The sequence below is a fragment of the Pseudopipra pipra genome, chromosome 25 (genome assembly GCF_036250125.1).
Source record: "Pseudopipra pipra isolate bDixPip1 chromosome 25, bDixPip1.hap1, whole genome shotgun sequence".
NCBI lineage: Eukaryota > Metazoa > Chordata > Aves > Passeriformes > Pipridae > Pseudopipra > Pseudopipra pipra.
Window position 1 is genome coordinate 2,244,626 of NC_087573.1, and position 20,379 is coordinate 2,265,004.

Sequence of the window (20,379 nt, forward strand, 5' to 3'; positions counted from 1 at the left end):
TTTTTTTAAACATAATTTTATTCCTTTTTAATTACAGCATCCTCTGCAGATGTTGGAGTGTCATAAAAATGAAATGTGGAAACAAATGCAAAGTTGTGATGGCTCGCTCCAAATTCTGGGTAGTAATTAAGCTGTCGGGGAGTAGTGGAAAGTTCATCTGCTTTATCTGTGTGTCCTTTGGCAAATGACCTATGGGCTCCTTAATGGGAAAGGCAAATGTGCAATGAGCTGTATCCAGAGCTTTGGCTCTATCAGTGAGCCTGCTTTGGCAGATAAAGGATAAAAACTACCCTGGGCAGTCAAGTCTAAGATTTGAGGTTTTATTTAGTAGCTGGAGCCATTGCTGATCGCTGCCAGGGGAAATCGAGGTGGAAACAGGCAAAAATACCTGGGCTCTGAGTATTTCTTCTTTCTGGAAGAGAGTGGCACAACAGTAGTGTTGGCAGATTGCTGGAATAACTGGGAAGAGCAGCTGGTGAAGTTGGACAGGCAGGTCCAGAATTGGCTCGACTTAAGGGGGCTGGGGACCAGCTCTTAGAGCTGATGGTGACCTGATCCTTTGATGTCTCTGCAGACACTTCAGGCTGCCTTTAACCCCCAGTGCATTACCTGCTCTTGGGTTTTACGGCTGAAAAAGCCGAGATGTGAGAAGATAAGCCAGAAGTGGATCCCAAAAGGATACAGGTTTCCTCCCCTCTGTCTGCTTTTACAGATATTTTTTTTCCGGCCGTCTCTCGCGCGTTCAGCAGATCATTCTGTGTAATCCTGTCTGGCAATTTGTTTCAAGATGTTGGGGTTTTTTTTTTAAAGCTCTTGTCTGAATGTTTTGTCCAGATGGTCTCAGTGTGAGTCAGACTGGAAGGTACAGTGGCTTGCTTTGATAAGGTTACTCGTTCTGTTCTGAGAGCAGGGAAAGAACAGATCTCTCATGTTAATGGGAAATTACCATTCAGGCTCTTGAAAATGAAAATGGGACCAGAGCATCTGAAGCTTTCACTGCTCCTTTCCCCACTGTAAGTTATTCTGATGTTCCTGTGAAAGTGTTGGATTTTTAAATGGTGATAACAAATCCATCTGTCCTGGCTCTCCACAGGAATGTCTCTTCATAATAATGGTCCACCACTATGAGAATTTACAAATGTCAGTCCCAGCTTCATGGCATTAATGATTTATGCACCTAATGAGCAGTAAAAGAAAATGAAATGTCGTGTATTGATAATTTATAATTCAGGGATGTCAATAACCGGATTTCCAAAGTTATCTGAGGCGTTGGCAGCACATAAATCAAATTTAAATAAGTCCCATTGAAAGTTACACATGTAACTTTATCAATGGAGGTTTTACTACACCACTTATTTCTCATTCCATATTCTTAAGACAGTGTTATTTTTAGCTGTTCCTGACAGAAGCAATCCATAAGATTGGATTTTTGTGGGGTAAAACCACCACATAGAGATATTTCCAACCAGACCCCCGAACACAAACAAAATGCTCCATCACAAACAAAATGCTCCATCATTGCTGGCATTTTAATGAGACTGAGAAACAGGGATATTCTGGGGGTGCTTAAATCTGTGGATTCTATAATTCTATGAATTTTTTTTTATTTTTTTTTGGTGGTGGTGTTTTCTAGGCACTGAATTGTTCAGGTGTAGTGACGTTAAGCAAATAAAAAAATGAAGTGAGCTGCTCAGGTGGAGTCAGAGCTGTGCCTTATTTGGTCTCCTCCATGCTTTTCTTGCTGGGAAAAGGCTTCCATGCAGTCTGCATGGAAAAATGAAAAAAAAAATAATTCTAAACTGGGTATTGTCCTTTGGAGGTCCAGCTGAAAAAAAGAAGGAAAGAAAAAACAAGTTGCAGATCTTCAAGGGTTTCAAACCACTAAAGATAAAACAGTCAGATATCGTGGGGCTGGAAGGGGAGGCACTTGGCCACGTGTGGAAAGTGCTCAGGTGCAGCACAGTGGTCAGGAAAAGGTCCCTGTGCTGGTAAATGTGAGGGGAAACCAAGACATAATCCAAGAGAGAGATCCAGCTGATTTTTTTTCCCACTCTTCTGTGTGATACCCCAGCCCTGCTGTGACTCCTGGTCGTGCCCATCTCCCTGCTGAGGCTCAGAGGCAGATCCCCCTTGTCCTTTAATGACACCCATTTCTCTCCCACTTTTGCCCAGAAGGACTTTTTGTTCCTGCCTTTGGAAAAATGTGTGGTGGTTGGTTTTGCTCTGGTTTCTGCTTAGAGGAAAGAGCTTTCTTGCTGTTGAAGGTGCTGAAGGATCTGGTTTTGAATAGTGGTAATTTTTGATATCTAGGGGCTGAATTTTTCTAGAAACATCAAATCCTGCAAAAAGCTTTAACTCTTGTGCAGCTTTATTCCAGTATGATCCTTGTGTGTCCCCTCCAACTCAGGATATTCTGGGATTCTGGGATTTCCAAGCAGTGCAGGCTCTCTGAGTGCCTTTCCAATGCTCTGTAAGAGCAGGATTATTTCCTTCCTTCTGTCCCTGCTTCCGACTGTTTGATAAAAAGGCTCCTTTTGACTTCTCAGAAGTGGAAGGAAATGACACTGGATGACATTTCTGCTTCTCAGTACTTGATGTCTGCAGTACATGATGCTTGATTTCAGGGAATACTGTATTGCCTCTTATCTAATTGGTACTGGAAATCCAGAGTAGTGCCTGGATTTGTGTCTCATACTCTGGCTTCAACTGATTCTCAGTTTGTGTGTGTGTGTGTGTGTGTATATATATATATGTCTGTGTATATATATATATATATATATATATATATAAAATGTGCTTTTGTTTTTTCTTTTGACTGTTAGTCATGTTTCTATATGATCACTTAATGCCTGGCTTGCAATTCACGTGGTGGGTTGCACCTGTGTTTCTTTGGAAAAAGCTTCTCCTGGGAAGTAGGTGGTTTTTCCCCAGAGGGGACTGGGATGGGATCAGAGAAAAAACAAACTTTCAGGTTAGAACTTTAGTTTTATTGCAGAAATTACATGTAGGTTCTACCCAGTTTTTGCACAGTAGTATATCTTCCAAACAGTGTCTGGTTTTCTTTTATTGAACTTGGAGTCATTTACTGTAAAAGTTGGAGTGATATAAATGGTTTCTAAGTGATAAAGTCGTGTGCATGTGTGTGTAAAAAGCAGGACCTGAATTTTAATGTCAGTTCTCTGACAAAGCCTTATGAAAAATAAGCATCTCCTCGTTCCTGCTCTGGTCTGAGCTGTGCTGATTAATGGGTGTTGCTGTAGCTGACAATGAACTGATAGAAAAATGATGATTCACATAATTCGAGCTTTGCAGGCTCTGTCAAACACTCATTTCCCCCTTTACAAGAGGTGCTGGAGAGTAAAATGTGAGTTCCTTTAAACACAGCAGCGCTGTGCAATTACACAGCTGAATATTTATAACTGAAGGAATTAGTGCCGTGGATTGTATAGGAAAAGCTTTGCTCTCCTTGAGTATTCCTGGTGTAAACCTCTTCTGAATGTGACCAGGGAGACTGGAACAATTTGGGTTTTTTTTACATAAATGCTTTTTGTGGTTTTCAGTTAGGCTTCTATCTGCTATTTTTCTAGAAACATCAAATCCTGCAAAGCTTTAACTCTTCTGCAGCTTTATTCCAGTATGATCCTTGTGTGTCCCTTCCAACTCCTGGGTTTTGGGTGTGTTATATATGAATTAAAACAATGCTCCAATTTGATTTTTTGATGTAAACAGTTAAGACTGATTTATCATAAACTCTCCTGGCAGTTGAAAGAGGCGTTACTTTGATTTTATGGGATGTTTTGGTTTAATGGCAGGTGTTGGTGGGGAAAATAAGAGAGAGAGAACAAGCTCTGTGATCAGCGTCCACGGGCACCGTGGGCAAATAACTCAGACCTTTTTGATCTTGTTGAAGTCATCTGTTAATGATGCTCGTTATTCACCTCCCCTGGAATGTTCAGGGTTAATTAATAGTCCTGAAATCCTCCCAGCCACACACACAGGACAGGGACTGGCAGGGAGGCAGTGACTACACCGGGCTGCTGGCATATATTTGACTCACCCTGTTGACTCCCCGGGACAGTCGCCTTCCTCTTCTCCATGGACTGAGAGCTGTGCCCGGCGTTCCAGCAGGGAGGGAAAGGGGCAGCCCCAGGAAGATCCTTCATGGGTCAGCTCTACAAGTCCCGGGGGTGTTGGCCTGCCCCTGGACCGGGCACCCGCTGGGTCATCCGCGACCGGCCAGGTGGGTCCTGGGGTGGGGCAGCCAGGAGCACAGCCAGGCTCGGATCTCCCGGGAAAACTCAGCTCCGGGAGCTGGGGGGTGTGTGAGGAGGTGGGAGGGAGTTGGGTCTCAGAGAATCACAGGATCAGCTGGGTTGGAAGGGACCTTTGAGATCATCCAGTCCAACCCTTGATCCAACCCCGCTGTGGTTCCCAGCCCATGGCACTGATGCCACATCCAGTCTCTTCTTAAAAACCTCCAGGGATGGAGAATCCACCACTTCCCTGGGCAGCCCATTCCAATGGCTGAGCACCCTCTCTGGAAAGAAATTCTTTCTAATATCCAACCTAAACCTCCCCTGGCACAGCTCAAGACCCAGCCCTCTTGTCTTGCTGAGAGTTGCCTGGGAGAAGAGACCAACCCCCCCCTGGCTCCCCCCTCCTGTCAGGGAGTTGTAGAGAGTGAGTGTCTGTACTTGGACTGTGGCTTTACCTAAGTGAGATCAAGGAGCAGGAGGGGATGTCCTGGTGGCACCAGGGAAGAGTCTTTATTTCCAGGACAACCTCTGGAATAGTGGTACCCAAGGTTATCTTTCCCTGTTACATAATTACTGGATTTATGCCTCATCCTAATTCTCTTTTTTTTTTTTTTGGATCTTTAAGGTAAATTGGTGTTGGTTCTTTAACACAAAGCAAGGATGAAAATCCTCAATGCAATTAAAAAAAAGGGGGATGGAATTTGGTCCATCCCTGGACTGTTTTCCTGAGGAAATAATTAGCACAGTGGAGGATTTCATGTGTTTGTGTATGTGTGTGGATGCTGCTTTCTCACCTCTGGATGTGTCTGTGAGTGCAGCATAAGGAATGTGGCAGCCAGGGATGGATAGAGTTTAAATTGAGATGCCCAAAGACCATGTATCTGCCTTTCCCTTTGCTGCCTCAGCCAGCCCTGGAATTTGGCAGCCTTCTGAAAGTGATTTTGAAATTTAGTTTACTGTGCTGTGTGCTTGAGGAGTGTTTACATGTCCCCTTTTGTTCCTCTGCATTTATTTCTCAATCATTTCTGCATGTTAACGTGTTAGTTACCAAAGAGGAGAGGGAGAAAAAGAAATCCTGAGGTGAAATTCAATTAGACACCGGCATTAATCATTCTGTTTGTATCTCTAAATATCTGACATAATTCACCAAAGGATCTTCCTTTAATTGAAGAGATTAAGACATGTAAGTTGTAAATTGCCACTTTTGTTCTGGCACTTTTATTCCTTTGACAAATACACTTGATGTTACTTTGCATGAAATACTTGTGTGTCTGAGAGTAACTTCAGGTCTCGTGAACTGGGAAGAAATAGTAATTTTTCATATTAATTCTCCTTCTGGGTTCTTGCATCCCAGTATCTTTCAGCACTTCCAAACTTTACTTAACCTTTGGAGCACCCCTGACAGATAAATGGAAAATTACAATGTCAAATTAGCTTAAGTTTCTGCAGAGGCAGCCGGGAATGGGATCTGGGGAATTTGGTCCATCCCTGGACTGTTTTCCTGAGGAAATAATTAGCACAGTGGAGGATTTCATGTGTCTGTGTGTGTGTGTGTGGATGCTGCTTTCTCACCTCTGGATGTGTCTGTGAGTGCAGCATAAGGAATGTGGCAGCCAGGGATGGCTGGTGAGTTTAAATTGGGATGCCCAGAGTGAGCTGAGGCTCTGAGAACATATGGCAAACGCCAGAAATAATGATCACATTACACGTTTCTGATGAATAATTCCATTCAGTTTAGGGCTGTTCCACCGTTAAAATAAACCCCTCACAGCATTTGACACAAGGCAGCTGAAACACTTGGAGGAAAAAAATGTGGGAAGGCGAAAGAAGCCGTTGTTTCACTTCTGTTTTGAGCAACAGCAGCAGAGGAAACCTCAACATTTAGAAGGAAGACATATGTAAAGTTTTGGGCTGGAGTTGTGGCCACGACACAGCTACTACATTGTGGAGTAGGGGAGCAGAGTGCAGGAGGAAGGACAGGGGAGGTGAAGGACTGCAAAGAGAAACTACCTCTAGAGCAGGCCAGGAAAGCACAGCAGAAACTTCTAGATCCAGTAATTGGGAGAAATGTGCCAGGATTATTTTTAAAATGAGAAGGGGAAAAAATTTAAAAAATCCTTTTTCTTAACCCTAAAGTTCAGCTTTCTGCATTGCAGTTCTCGTAGAGTTGGGGCAGAAGAGGCACCCAAATATTTCTGAGCTCTTCTGAAGACAGTTCTGCCACCCTTCAGTCCAGGGCTGTGTTTTGGGGAGTGGGAAGTGAATATTTCTGCCACTGCTTAGGCTTGAGAGTTACTGAATGCTCACAGAACTCTGGTGCTAGGTGTCTTGCATGAGTTTAAAAGTGGAGAAGGTGAGGCTCGGGTTTAATTATTCATTAAAGGAACAGGAGTGTTTGGAGTGGAAATTAGTTGTCCTACTTGGGTGGTGGGAAGAGGCAGTGGCAGAGTCGGTACCTGACACTAAAGATGGGTGTATAAAGCTTAAAGCAGAAACCAGGAATGGAAAATCCCTCTTTTAACTCTGGTGTCAGGCAGCCCATGGCACAGACCAAGGCTGATCCTTCATCAGCTGAGCAAAGCAGAGGTAACCAGCTCACTTTGGGTTTTGTTGCATCTGAAGCAAACCCAAAGATAATGCTGCTAGTTGTGCATTTCACAATCTACTTTTCAGTTTTTTGGGAGTTATTTTTCCGTGTGTTTTGGGTCATGCACAGGAGAGGTACCAGTGCACTGCAGAAGGGTGAAATCACAGAATGGTTTGGGTTGGAAGCAACCCTAAAGCTCATCTAGTTCTAACCCCCTGCCCTGGGCAGGGACACCAGAATGATCCTACATCTGCTCCTTGGGCATTTCAGAGTGTGGGTTCTTCAATAAGGTGGGTTTTCCCAAACTGCTTTCTCTGGACCAGACTCCTGACAGCATCAAGAAATCATGGAGTATCATAGAATATCCTGAGCTGGAAGAGACCCACAAGGATCATCCAGTCCAGCTCCTGGCCCTGCACAGACACCCCAAAATCCCACCCTGTCCCTGAGAGTGTTGTCCAAACCCTTCTGGAGCTCTGGCAGCCTTGGTGCTGTGCCCACTGCCCTGGGGAGCCTGGGCAGTGCCCAACCACCCTCTGGGGGAAGAACCTTCTCCTGAGATCCAACCTGACCCTGCCCTGACACAGCTCCAGCTGAGTCCAGCAGGTCCTTCCCTGGCCTCCCACGGGTGTTTCCCAACGGGAGCAAGAGCTGGAGCTCCACGGGGTCAGGAGCATCTCAGCTTTTGTCTCCTGGACCTGCTCTGCTGCCTCTTCCTGATGGATTCCCATCCTGGAATAAACAGGCAGCTCTGTTGAAAGCCAGTGCCAGCCTCTCCCTTCACAAAGGAACCTGAGGTCCTTTTGTGCAGGTGAAGCTCCCCAGTTCCACATTCTTCATTCAAATCTCCTCCTGTTTTGAAAGGCAGAGCCCTGCTTCCCTCCCTCCCTCCCTCTCCACACCCAGGCAGCTCATTGCTTGCAAATGAATTAACCTGGTTCCTGCAGGGTGTTTCTCTGCATTTCCCACACTTTTTTTGGTCAGTCTGAACAATTCTTGCACTCTGATGCTCCGTGGGTTTGCTCCCTGCTCACGAGCCTTCACCAAACTGGAGATTTCATTCCTTCAGAGCTTTTTTTTGTGGTGTTGAAGATGTTAAATAGTGTGTCAGTGGCGTGCAGGGGTTGGAAATAGAGGTAGAGGGTGGTCAGGCAGGACCAGGGTGGTCTCAGGGCTGGTGGGGGAGCAGGAGTTAAACTTTCCCTTGGATCATGAGCCTCTTGTGCAACACCCCGTGGAAATCCCCACTCTTGTCCTCTCTCCCCGAAAGGATCCAAAAATGTACATTTTAGTGGTAGCCAGCCTTTGGTTTTGTGGGAAATCAGGAGTAATTTGATTGAAAATGTGTCCAGCACATGCTTAGCTTTATTCCTTGCTGCATTTGCTCCCTGTTGTTGAGTTCTGTAAGTGGGAGCACAAATCCAGGCCCCTTGCACCGCTATAAGACCTTATTTTGTCATTAACACAGTGGGGTTTGAGGAAAGAATCACTTTTTTTTCTTCTGGGAGAAAGGTTTGAGTGGTCAGTAGGAGTGTGTGATGAAAAATACCTGGGTTGAGTTCTTCAGGGAGACTTGGTTTGCCCCGGGCCAGAAGGAGAAAAGGCTTTTAAAGCAGAAAAAAAATAACCCTTGTGTTAGAAACATTCACCAAATTTTTAGCCACTGCATCCAGCGTTGGCTTCATCCCCCTGCAGGAGAAGAAACAGTTCAAATAACTATTAAAAAGTTGTTTGGAGAACTTATTATTTCAGGTTGGTTAGTGGGCCCAGAGCAATTCCCAGGGCACGCAGCACTTGGGGTGCACCTTTTGGGAGGCTGCAAAGAGTTTGTTGGCTCAAACTTTTCTCTGAGTCCTGAAAATGTGAACTCTGTGTATGTGTGTTTGTGTGTTCCTTTGATTACACCAACAGTCCACGTGTCCAAATGGCTTTTAAATTGCTTGTTAGATAATTCCAGGCTGCAAACCAGTGATAAAATGTAGTTTTACTGCTTGCCCCGTGGTATTTTATCCAGCATTCAGAAAGTGGGAGAGCATAAGCAAAGGTTTGTCTGAGGTTTTGTTTCTTTTTTTTGGCTTGGTGTCATCTGGGGGAAAACCTTTAACAGGGTACAGACAATCCTAAAATAGCTGGGAAACCTCCTGGAGGCAGGAGGAGTTGCAGTGCTGCTGCTGTTTCAGTGTAAATTTGGGGGTTTAACCTATTTGTAATGTATTGATAAACTTTTGTGTTTGTTTTGAATAAGCAGTTGTAGAACACAAACATATAATATTGCCCAGTGACATGTTACCTTTATCAGGGCTTTTTGGAGGAGTTACCCATGCCCTGCTGTTGGAATTAGGACTGTGAATCCCTGCACAGGGTGATTTAATCTCCATTCTGTCTTTAAACATCCTCCCTGAAAAGTCAACAGCGTGGACTGTGTTTTGATAATAGTAAAGGAGACCTTCATTAGACAGAAAAAAAAAATCTTAAATATTTCATTTGAATTCTGCATGGATTAAACACCTTGGCAACGTTTAATTGCATGATTTTGAGCGTTCACTTCAAAGCTCTGAAGTTCTGAAGCCTCTCACCAGTTTGCAATCTGTGAATTGCAGATGAGTGGGGTTTTTTGTGTGGATAAGGAAAACCAGTGTACTGTGGTTGATGGGATTCCAGTCGAGGGGTGTTTAAAGTTATAAATTTTCTAGGTCCCAGGTGGGATGGGGGTGTCACACAAGGCACAGAGTTTTGGCTGCTGGGCTCCTGCAAGTGGCACTTGGGTTGTGCCTGGAAAAGCTGGCAGACCCAAGTAATTAGTGATGCAAATATATTGTGACACAGGTAAGAAAATAAAAGGGCCAGCCTTAATTTTTGCTTTTAAGCATGTCTTGCATCCTCTTCTTTCACTTCATTAATGCAAATCTTCATGCACTTGTCTTACACCTCGAAACAATTTCGTCAGTCTCTGTTGGAAAGAATTTCAGCTCCTAACGCCTACAGTTCTGTTTATGTATTTATAACTATAAAAGGATTCTTATCAGTGTGTGTTACCCATTGCTATTATTTCTCAAATAGATAAGGAATATCCTGGTTGTAAAAAGAATATTTACCTTATCCAGGGCATGCAGTGGTTGTGAACCCGAAGCTCCCTCCTGGCTCTGGCCTTAAACAAAAGACTGTATTTCCTCCTCTTATATCATTTTCACTTCAAAGCCCAGATTTTAGACTGCCAGGGAGAATTTTAAGGCTGTGAAGATCAACTGCTTTTGGCTAGTGGCACAGCTTGTTCTGTGAAATTCTTGCTGTTACTGCAGAAAGGCTTTTCTAAGTCATTAAACCCCCCAGCCACGGTTGGGGTTGCTGGGCTGTTGCCTGTCATTTGTCACAGCCCTGTTTGTAATCATGTACCAGTGAAAACATTCACGAAACTACAAAGCCCTTCACTTTTGGAGGACAGCCTCTCATATGTGATAGCTGGGGAAATGTGAACAGTTCTTGGTCATGTGATGAGAACACGTTGAAATATGTGATTCGATGCATTCTCTTAAAAGTCATTTGTGTATTTAAATGGTTTTTTCCTTTGACTCTCGGTCGTGGTGTTGGCTGTTTTTAATTTGTTGAAACTGAGTGGGGTGTTAGCATCAAACTAAGCTGTGATCTTTAATTTAACTTCCCTGGAGTCTGCAAAGAGAGGCAGGTGGATGCCTGTGCCACTGCCTTTCTCTGATGTTCAGCCCAGAGCGTGTGGCAGCTTCCAGGAGATGGCAATTTAAAAGCTTGTCACAGGCAAGGCACAAGGTTTAAATCCACAGCTCCGCTCTTCTGTGTTAAATGGAGATTTTTTTGTCCACTTTGGCCTGCTTTGTCTTTCATGTTGTGTTAGAGCTGTGTGTGCAGTTTAACACGGTGTTTCCCAGTCCTTCCACCCGATTCCTTCTGTGCTGGATAGTCAGGGATAACTGAACTACACCCCAGGGTTTTGAACCTGCTGGCTGCCACCTTCCCATTCCTGGCTGGATTCTGCTTTCCCTTGATTTTGGCTTGGTATTGAGCTCCCATGGCATGGGGGGACCACCAAGGCAAGGCTGGGTTTGGAGCTCGGCTCCGCCGGTCGGAGCGGATCCGCGTGGGTGAGAGCGTTGCTGTTTAATCTGGGCGGGAGCTGGGGCTTGGGGCTTCTGTTTGGTTGTCATCCCACTCCTTTCCCAAGCCTGTCATGTTTTTTATACAGCGTGGCACTCGGGATGGGGGTGGGAACATCTTGGGAAAGCCGCCGAGCGGATCCAGGGAGATGGAGGGAGATACTGAAAAGCAGCTGGGGCTGCTCGTGCCTTCTCCTGGGGCTGCTCGTGCCTTCTCCTGCTGCTCTTGTGCTGTCAGGTGATTCACTGGGTTGCTATCCAGTTAGAGCTTATCACTGGGAAGAGCTGAAACCCTTCCTAGGGAGGGAGATGATCCTGCTTGGAGCGGGAACGTTGCTCAGAGTGCATGGAATGCCCAGGCAAGGTTGATCTGCCGGGGCTGAGGTTGCCCTGCTGACCTGTTGAACAAATCACTACAGAAATTCATTTCCAGACTTCCAGCTTTACTTTATGGGATGCTTAAGCCCTAAAAAAAAATCATTTTGGTAAGTTTTTTTCCAGAAGGTGAATGAACAGCAAGGTACAGTTCCAGTCTGTTCCACCAGCTCCAGGTGGAATTGTTTTGTGAAATCACAAATTCTTGCCAGGAGCTTTGCAGAAAGTCACTCCTGGTTGGTGTAGTTTGAGGAGCCCCTGTGCTGGTCTATAATTGCAGCACAATTCTTATAATCTGCTCAAGTTAAAAAAAAAAAAATCAGGTTTTTTCAAAAATAAGGATAACTTGCTATTAATTTTTGTTTGCTGGATTGTTCAAAGATTGTAGGGTAAGAGTGTTGTGGGAGCTTGGATTTGTCATAAAGACAAATTATGAAGATCATGCAGATTTTTGAAAGATATGACCAGGTATGCTGGTGCCTTGAATGTAGTGTGTCTTTTAACTTCCATGACCTTTCCCTGGAAGTATTAGAGACACCATCCCTTAAATACCAGCATTTTATTCAGGGACAGTTCCTTCATGGTAATGCAGTGTCATTTGTCTATATGCTCTGAAATTTTAAAAGGAAAAAAAAGGTCAAAGAGATGCTAAATGTTGAAAATCATGGAATCCTAAACTGGTTTGGGTGGGAAGGGACCTTAAAGCTCATCTTGTTCCGTGGGCAGGGACACCTTCCACTAGCCCAGGTTGCTCCAAGCTCTGTCCAGCCTGGCCTTGGACACTTCCAGGGATGAGGGACCCACAACCTCCCTGGGCAATGAATGACATATGTGGCTAAAATACAGAAAGTAGAAGATCTTTCCTTACCCTTTGAATTCATTAAAAACTAGCCATGCCTGCAGAGTGCTGCAGGGAATGCTGAGAAGGTGGTTGCAGAAGGGATAAAAGTTAAAGTTACACAACTGTGGAGGATTATACAGTGGTCTGTCCCTCGGTGACCCAGGTGACTTTATGATGGAAATGAATAAATGGTTTGTTTTAAACAGATGGAAAACTTTCCTGTGGCTACAAGAGACCTTCAGATTATGTGGTTGTCAGCCACGTGAGCTTGAAATACAATAGAAAGGATTCAGCAATACAGGGCAAGGCTTAGAATAAGAATACCTGGTGTTTAATCCTAATTTTGCCACAGGCATCTTGACCTTGAATTAGTCACCTTCAGGCACTTGAAGCACTGGCAGCAGGAGCAGAGCCTTCAGGAGGCTGTTCCTTGTCTTGCATGATCCCAGTGGGTGGGATTGCCACGCTCTAAAGGAAAAAAAGGAGGGGGGGAAAAGGCTTTTTGGTGTTTAAAGTGGCTGTTAACCTAATAACCTGTGCAAATTAAAAGATGCAGGAGCGCTGAGTTCGAAATTAAAGTGGTTGTTGTGACTGCAGACATGAAAAGGTCCCGTGTAACTCGGTGACCCGCGGGGTGAGAGCACGGGCTGCTCCCGCTCCACCGGGGTATGTGCTGGGAGTAAGACTGGAGGAAAAAAAATACCTCCTGCTTGTGCAAGCAGTGGGAAAACAAGCAGACACTTTATACTCCAGAAAGCCCAGTGTAAGCCTCAGGAAATTCCTGCATTCTTGATTTTTTATTTTGCGGCGGAGGGCTCGCGGGGCGTGTTTTCCAAAGATGAGCAAGGTCGCCCTTCTCCAGCCCAGCGCCACGGACCCGATAAGCTGGAGCTGAATAGCTCATTGTTCCCTACGGGAGCCCAGTCAGCTGTCGCTGCTCCCCTCCAAAAACACTGGGTTTATTTAGAAAGGGAAAGTGCTGACGGCGCGTTTCGTACCCAAGGCAAAGTTCCTGGTTCTTGCTGCTGTTCAGGCAGAGCCGCGTGTGAAGTGTCCCACCTTGAGAGCCGAGGGCTTGAGCTTCCCTGTGATTTTGTAATTAAGATCATAGAATCTCAGAATCAGCTGGGTTGGAAGGGACCTCTGAGATCATCAAGTCCAACCCTTGATCCAACCCCACTGTGTTTCCCAGCCCATGGCACTGATGCCACATCCAGTCTGTCTTTAAACACCTCCAGGGATGGAGAATCCCTCACTTCCCTGGGCAGCCCATTCCAATGGCTGAGCACCCTCTCTGGAAAGAAATTCTTCCTAATATCCAACCTAAACCTCCCCTGGCACAGCTTAAGACTGAGCCCTCTTGTCTTGCTGAGAGTTGCCTGAGAAAAGAGACCTTACTTTGTAAAGTCTTAATGGCAAAGCCCCAGGTGGAATGGGGGTGTCTGGTTTGCATTCACCTGGCTAAAGGTGTCACTTTGCAAATATTTGGGTGGTTGTGTGTCTGGGGCTCGAGCTGAGATGTGTAGAGAATATGTGGAACAGCAGATTTTGACAGAAGTTTTGGCAGATCTGATGTGTGTAAATATCCATTCTCTCCCCGTGCCCCTTCCAGGCCCTGCCAGTCCTGAAATACTGGAAGAAACAACACAGGCATCTCAAAACCAAAGAACTCTCCTAAGTTGCAGTGAGTGCAGTGTGCAGGTTTTACCTGCTGTGGTCCTGCTTCCACGTGCCACCTTCCCTGAGGTCCATAGGTTTGATAAAAGAAGTACATGGACAACTCAGGCCAGTGTATTTGTGTGTACTTGTGTTTGCTGATGAAGAAACACAAGTTTTCTGTTTCCTGAAATTCTCTCCTGGGGGAAAAAAATAAACCTGACCAGCTCTACTCTACTTCATCCCATGCCATGACCTTGCTGCTTGTGTTCTCTCCTTGCTGTGGAAGGCCCTGGGCACAGTCTGGGAGAAGTGGAACTACCAAACTAAAGTGCTAATCGAGCTTGAAAATGCCACATTCATGCAGATTGTGATTTTCTTTTAATTTTTTTTTTTTTTGGGGGGCAAGTCTAACTAGAAGCCGTAATTTTATTTTGGGTTTGGGAGTCCCTAAAATAAAGATGGGTCCCCTAAAACTGCTCCCACAGATGTGAGCAGGATTCAAGGCAGCTGATGCTCAGCAGAGCATGGCAGGAGTGAAGCCACGGAGGTCCAGATGGTTTGCTTTTCTCTGGGCAAAGGGACAAGCACGCCGAGGAGCCAGGCTGGCCTCTGAGATGATGTATTTCAGGAATTAGCCATGAAGGATTTGATTAAAAAATTGCATTTGGGAAATGATCCCTTCCCCACTTTCAGCTGTGGCGACAAACTCGCAGTCGCAGCGTGGAGATGGGAAGAAAAGCTGTGAGTGCTGGAAATGTGAATTTTAGTTATTTTATTGCTGGTTCTGGATTCAGCTTGGAACAGCACAGCTTGGAAAACCTCTGGAAAGAGCAGCACTAACAGTCAGACCTCTCTACAGTTTGACTGCTCAAAGACCTTGAGATGAAAGTGCATATTTTATTGGTTTCATGTTGAGTTTATTGCCTGTATAAAAGCCAAATAACCTTTACTGGCTGCATCACTGAATATTTCTGCATTTTTAGACTGAGAGTGACACGCTTCTGCTGTGTTTTCTTGCCCTCTTTGACCGTGAGTGAGTCACTTCACTGTTCTGTCCCTCAAATTCAGGATCAGTGGGATAAGGAGGACACCTGGCTCTGTGCTAATGGGAGATGTTTTCATATTTGTGAAACGTTTGAAAACTGTTTGTAAAATATTGTGTTCACGTAGATATATTCATAATAATTACGCTGCAATTATGATGAATACGTGTTAATAATTAATATCATTAATTACAATATTAACACTTATATCCATGTGCTTTATGAGTCCTTCAGACACAGATATGATACTTGCAGATATTTTTAAAAAGCATCTTCCTGGAGATAATTCCCTGCTGGGAAGTGCTGTCGTGTTGGCTCCCTGAAGGGCTGTCTTTTCTCTGTTTCATGGCTTGGTTTCTAACGAGAGCTGCACAGCTGGAGACTCAGTAACCAACTGAAGAATCCAAAATTGGTGCCTTGGGGGAGTGCCCCAGAATGTGCAACGTCTTGTTTCTGCATCAGGAATTGTCTGCAGAGGAATTTGATAGAAATTCCCTGAAGTGATTTTCAGAGCTGACGTGGGGTATTGCAGCATTTAGCCCTTTTTCCAGACCGAGATTCAGTACATTTTTAGGCAGTGACCACTTGTTCCTGATGCCAAAAATGCACTTGACACTTGTAACTGATGCACTTTCCAGCAGTGAAGCTTTGCTGGTAGGTCTGTGCACCAAATTGCAGGTTTTTGGCTGAAAATCCAAGATACAACTGCAATCATTTTCTGTCTGCAGGTAGAGTCAATCACGGTGATGGAGCTTTGCTGACATGTCACTAATGAGGGAATATATTTTTAACTATATTTTCTTGGAGATTTTTGATGGTTTTGGTTTTGTTTTTTTTTTCTCTGATGGGATTTTGTTTAATCTTTAGTGCTTTTTATTTGTTACAGAGATCCGTGCCCAATTGGTAGAGCAGCTGAAATGCCTTGACCAACAGTGTGAGCTTCGGGTCCAGTTACTGCAGGACTTGCAGGATTTCTTCCGCAAGAAGGCAGAGATTGAGATGGATTACTCAAGGAATTTGGAGAAGTTGGCTGAGAGATTCCTGGCTAAAACTAGGAGCACCAAAGACCAGCAATTCAAGTAGAGTATTTGCCTTTTGTTTTTGCCCTTTTTCCTCTCCCTCCTCCCTCCCCCAGGAGATTTGATTGCAAGGGTAGGGATGGGAAAGAGAGTTGATGCAGTGACTGTAGGGACCAGCACTGCTGTGAATGTCAGAGCCAAATGTTTCCCAGGTTTGGGTTGAACACAGAACCCATTCCATGTTCCTGGATGCTTATTTCAGTTATTCCTGGTAGGTCAAATGCTGTCAGTTTTCTCTGCTTTCATTCAGAGAATGAAATGGTAAAAATTGGCATGTCTAAAAGGCATAATTTTCTTGGGGGAGGTGGGCAAAGCTGTTGCACCACATTTGGGGGACAAAGCCAGGATTTCCTTCAGTGCTGGTGGCTTTGGTCTGGTTTTTTGGGGTTTTTTTATGGGTGACTGTTTCCAATCTGTTTTATGCTGTCAGCTCTCTGTTTTCAATATCCCACACATACTCAGTTGAGTTGAGTGGGAGTTGAGTGTTGTATCTCTGCTACTATCACTTCAAACAGTAGAGAAACGAGGCCAGGAGTACTCCTGAGTCCAACAGAGCTGTGCCACTGAGGGCAGGGGAATCCCGAGGTACTAAGCTGATGGGACTTAGTTAAAATTTAAAGATGTCCTTATTAACAGTCAATTTTTCCCCTGCTTGAAGCATGAAGCCAAGTGGATCTGACTCTGTTGCTGTGGTTGTTCCTGGTTTTTGGTTTTTCCCCACTTATCTGAGTTGGGATGATTAACACATGTAGGAACGTGGTTTCATGGATTCAAGTCTTTCTGATTTACTCCTGACTCCTGCCAGGAGGTACTTTTCCCAGGGAAGGGAGGGATGCAGGAGAGGACCTGTGGATGAAGGAGGGGCTGGTGCAGAGCCACTAGCCCGGTGAGGAGGTGACCGGCGTGGAGCTCCCGGGGTTGACATCTGGGCAGAGCACGGGGCTTGTTGGGTTTTGTTGTCAGGGCAGCAGCTGGGGAAAACACAACGGAGCTAAAGCAGCCTTGGGACCTGAATCATTTCTGCTTTGGACAGATTGGGCTGAGAGGATCCATCTGGGTCTGCCCCCGCCCAAAATGCGGCGTCACTTCGAGCGTTGTTTGGGTCGGGCTGTTCCCCGGGTGTTGTGTTTGGTTGTTGCTGTGTTTGCAGGGATGTGGGGATGCAGCAGCAGCTTTCCTGCTCCACCAGCAGCTCCTCTTGTGGAAGCCATTAAGGAGGCACCATTTTAGTTTCCCTTCTGTGCAGCTTTGATGTCGTTTAATTTAGTTCTCCTTTCAAACACACATTGTTCTGCGTTGTTGGGAAAGCCTGACTGCCCAGCAGAGCTGTTTGACAGGCTGGAGAAGAGTTATTCTGCTTATCTATAGACCTGTCATTGTCTGAAGTGTTTTTTCTTTTCCTCTCCAGTGCAAATGTTGTTACAGCCATAAGCTTGTGTGTATTCTGCACATGCCTTTAAGATGGCACTAAAGAAATTATGCCTTGAACTGTAATTTTCCTTTGCATTATGATTGGTCTTTTCAGTTGATTTTGTTGTTGTTCCTGGTGAAAATTGAGGTGATTTCCTTTATATTACACGGTGTGAAACATCCCGTAGAAATGCTTTTATATCCAGCTTCCAGTGTCGGGAAAGTTCCTATTTGGAGATTTAGAGTGAATGTATAATGTGGAAGTTTTGACTGTAGTCAGACAGACTCCTACATGGTGTCATACTTCATGTGAATTAATACTTCATCCTAGCTGTGATACTGCAGGGTTTTAAATTTTTTATTTTTTATTTTTTTTGCTCTAATGCAGTTTCCTTATTGACCCCTGCCCGGGGTTTTTGAGCTGTTTGCCCTTCAGATAAGATTTACAAAGCTGTACCTGGACAAAACTGACCTCAGATATCCCAGCTGTGGAGTATAGCCTGAATTGGAGAGGTGATTTTGTCAGCACATAAAACCTTAGCTTGAATTTCTGAATTAAATGTCGATGCTTTTCTGGTCAAGTGCAGGGCATTGCCCAAAATACTCTGAAAGCTGTTCATGAGCATCGACTTCAGTTTGCAGGGAAAGAGCTGATGCCGCTCAGGCTCCTCATTTCACTCACATTAGGGAGTAGAAAAATGACAGAAAAATACCTTGCTCTTGGAATATGTTACCCCTGCAAAGTCTGAGTCCCAAGTGTATGAGTTGTTAAGTTGGTCAAGAGTTGGAATAAGAGAAAAAACCATTTCTGTGGGCAATACTGGCCACAGCAGTGGCACAGGTCAAGCTGTCTGTCCTGGGCACCTCCATCTAGGACTTGTTTGGCCACTTGTCTGCTGTCTGCGACAGTCAGAGTTGTGTCAGAATCCCACAGGGATCAGTAAGGAAGCAATTCCAGTTCTAATTACCTCTCCTCACCACTGCCCTGTCTGAGCTGGGGAGACTATCTTGGCTGGTATCTCCTCTGGAGATGCTGAAGCTGTAATCTCCTTGGGAAGCCCCCAGAAGCCCGTTTGATCAAAGGCAGCCATCAGATCTCTCCTCCTCGGGAGCCTGGGATTACATGTCTGTGAGAGGAGCCCTGGGCTGTAATTGCCTGGCTCTGACCCTATAAATACCCCGTAATAGGCTGCTCTCCCCAGAACCCGGCAATTATGTCGGAAGGTACCGTATCATTCGGGGCCTGCTCCCCGTGTCACTGGCCCTTTTTAGATCCCATAACACACACTCAGGGAGGGAATCTGCCAGGCACTCACCCTGTAATTTGCATGTGCTTTCATACTCAACAGCTATTATGTAATTGCCGAGTTGCTCCGACTGTGATCGTTTAAGGGAAACGCTGTCAAGGGCGGGAGGCTTCAGGCTGACCCTTGAAATTGGATTGTGTGGCTCCCTCCAGCAGCTGGAAAAAGGAACAGGCTTCAAGGAAAGAGCAGGGGAAAGGGCAGGCTGCTGGGGGGGTTCTCACAGAGGCTTTGCGTGGGGTTTGTTTTCCTGCCTCGGAGGGGGAGCTGCTCAGGTGGGCACGTTTGCACAGAATCCCAGAATGGTTTGGGTGGGAAGGGACCTCAAAGATCGTCTTGTCCCCTTGCCATGGGCAGAGACACCTTCCACTAGCCCAGGTTGTTGTTACAAGCCCCGTCCAACCTGGCCTTGGACACTCCCAGGGATGGAGCAGCCACAGCTTCTCTGGGCAACCTGTGCCAGGGCCTCCCCACCCTGAGTTTCTTCCTCATATCCAACCTAAACCTACCCTCTGTCAGTTTGAAGCCATTCCCCCTTGTCCTGTCACTCCAAGCCCTTGTAAATAGTTCCTCTCCACCTTTCTTCTCAGCTCCTGCAGGTATGGAGGGGCACAGTTAGGTCACCCTGAAGCTTCTCTCCTCCAGGCTGAACAAATCCAATTTCTCTCAGCCTGTCCTTGTAGGAGTATTTTCCATATCGGTTCTGAAATGTGGGCAGTTGGGTCTTTACAGCAAACTCTACATAGCTGGGGCTGGACTGAAAGGGTGTTTGCACAGTGCTCAGCTTGAAGCTTCACTGGGGCATCTTAAAATGATTTACAGAGGTAGGTGTGTGTTATTCTCATCTGAGATGTCTGAAGAAGGGGAACAGATTGATTTAGCCAAGGTGACATACGAGTTGATGGCAGTTGGATATATCCCAGGTTTTACTTGCTTTTAACTCTCCACCATGGCTGTTAGACCTCACTTTGCCTATTCTCTTCTAAAAATGTGCTTTTTTTCAGAACAGGCTATGAAAGAGTCATACACAATGTATATATTTGGTATATATATAATATATATTCCTCAGAACCCACTGGTAAATAGGAGTGGCACAAGGAGTGGAGGAAAAAAAAGGCATTTTATAGCCCAAGTCTTCTAACTCTGGTTGTTACAAGAGCTTGGTGGTCACAGGTTTGGTGTAGTCATTGCTCCTTAAAGATCTGCCTGACTAAGCTGTGTAGCAGGTAAATCAGAGCATCCACTTCACAGATGTCTCTTGGGTCTGGGGGTCTCTTCTTGACTTCCAGCCCCAGAGAAGGGCTCTGTCCCACTCCAGTGAGACCCTGGGACCTTCAGCTCCAGCCTTCAATCCTCCTGTTTCACGTGATTTTTGTCCTAGAGGCATTTGACTATTCAAAAAGCATAAAAACCGTGGCAAACCTTGAGTGATTCCTTTCAAGAGAGAAAATGGGAAAGAAAAAAAAAAAAAAACAAAACAGAAGAAGGAAAAAAAAAGTGAAAAGACAGTGCTATTTTAAGGCCATATTTTAAATCAAGATAATCTTTGGAAGCAGGACACTGAGTAGCAATTGTCAGCTGGAGAGCTGAATGTCCAGGATATCCCAGCATGAAATTCAGATGGCTTTCTGGCAGCCCTTGCCTTGAAGTAGAAGATGCAGAATAAGTCTGGCAACCTTCAGGCTGAGCACTTGTAAA

General features: G+C 45.2%; 1 protein-coding gene across 5 annotated transcripts in view; it reads left to right on the top strand.

Moving 5' to 3' along the window:
• The window catches only part of SRGAP2 (SLIT-ROBO Rho GTPase activating protein 2), a 106,789-nt gene that overhangs the window by 19,827 nt on the left and 66,583 nt on the right, over positions 1-20,379 (top strand). For all 5 annotated transcript variants that reach the window (XM_064635954.1, XM_064635958.1, XM_064635959.1 and 2 more), the window contains one exon: positions 15,775-15,967. In XM_064635954.1, coding sequence (XP_064492024.1) covers positions 15,775-15,967 — 193 coding nt within the window. The remainder of the gene's footprint in view (positions 1-15,774; positions 15,968-20,379) is intronic.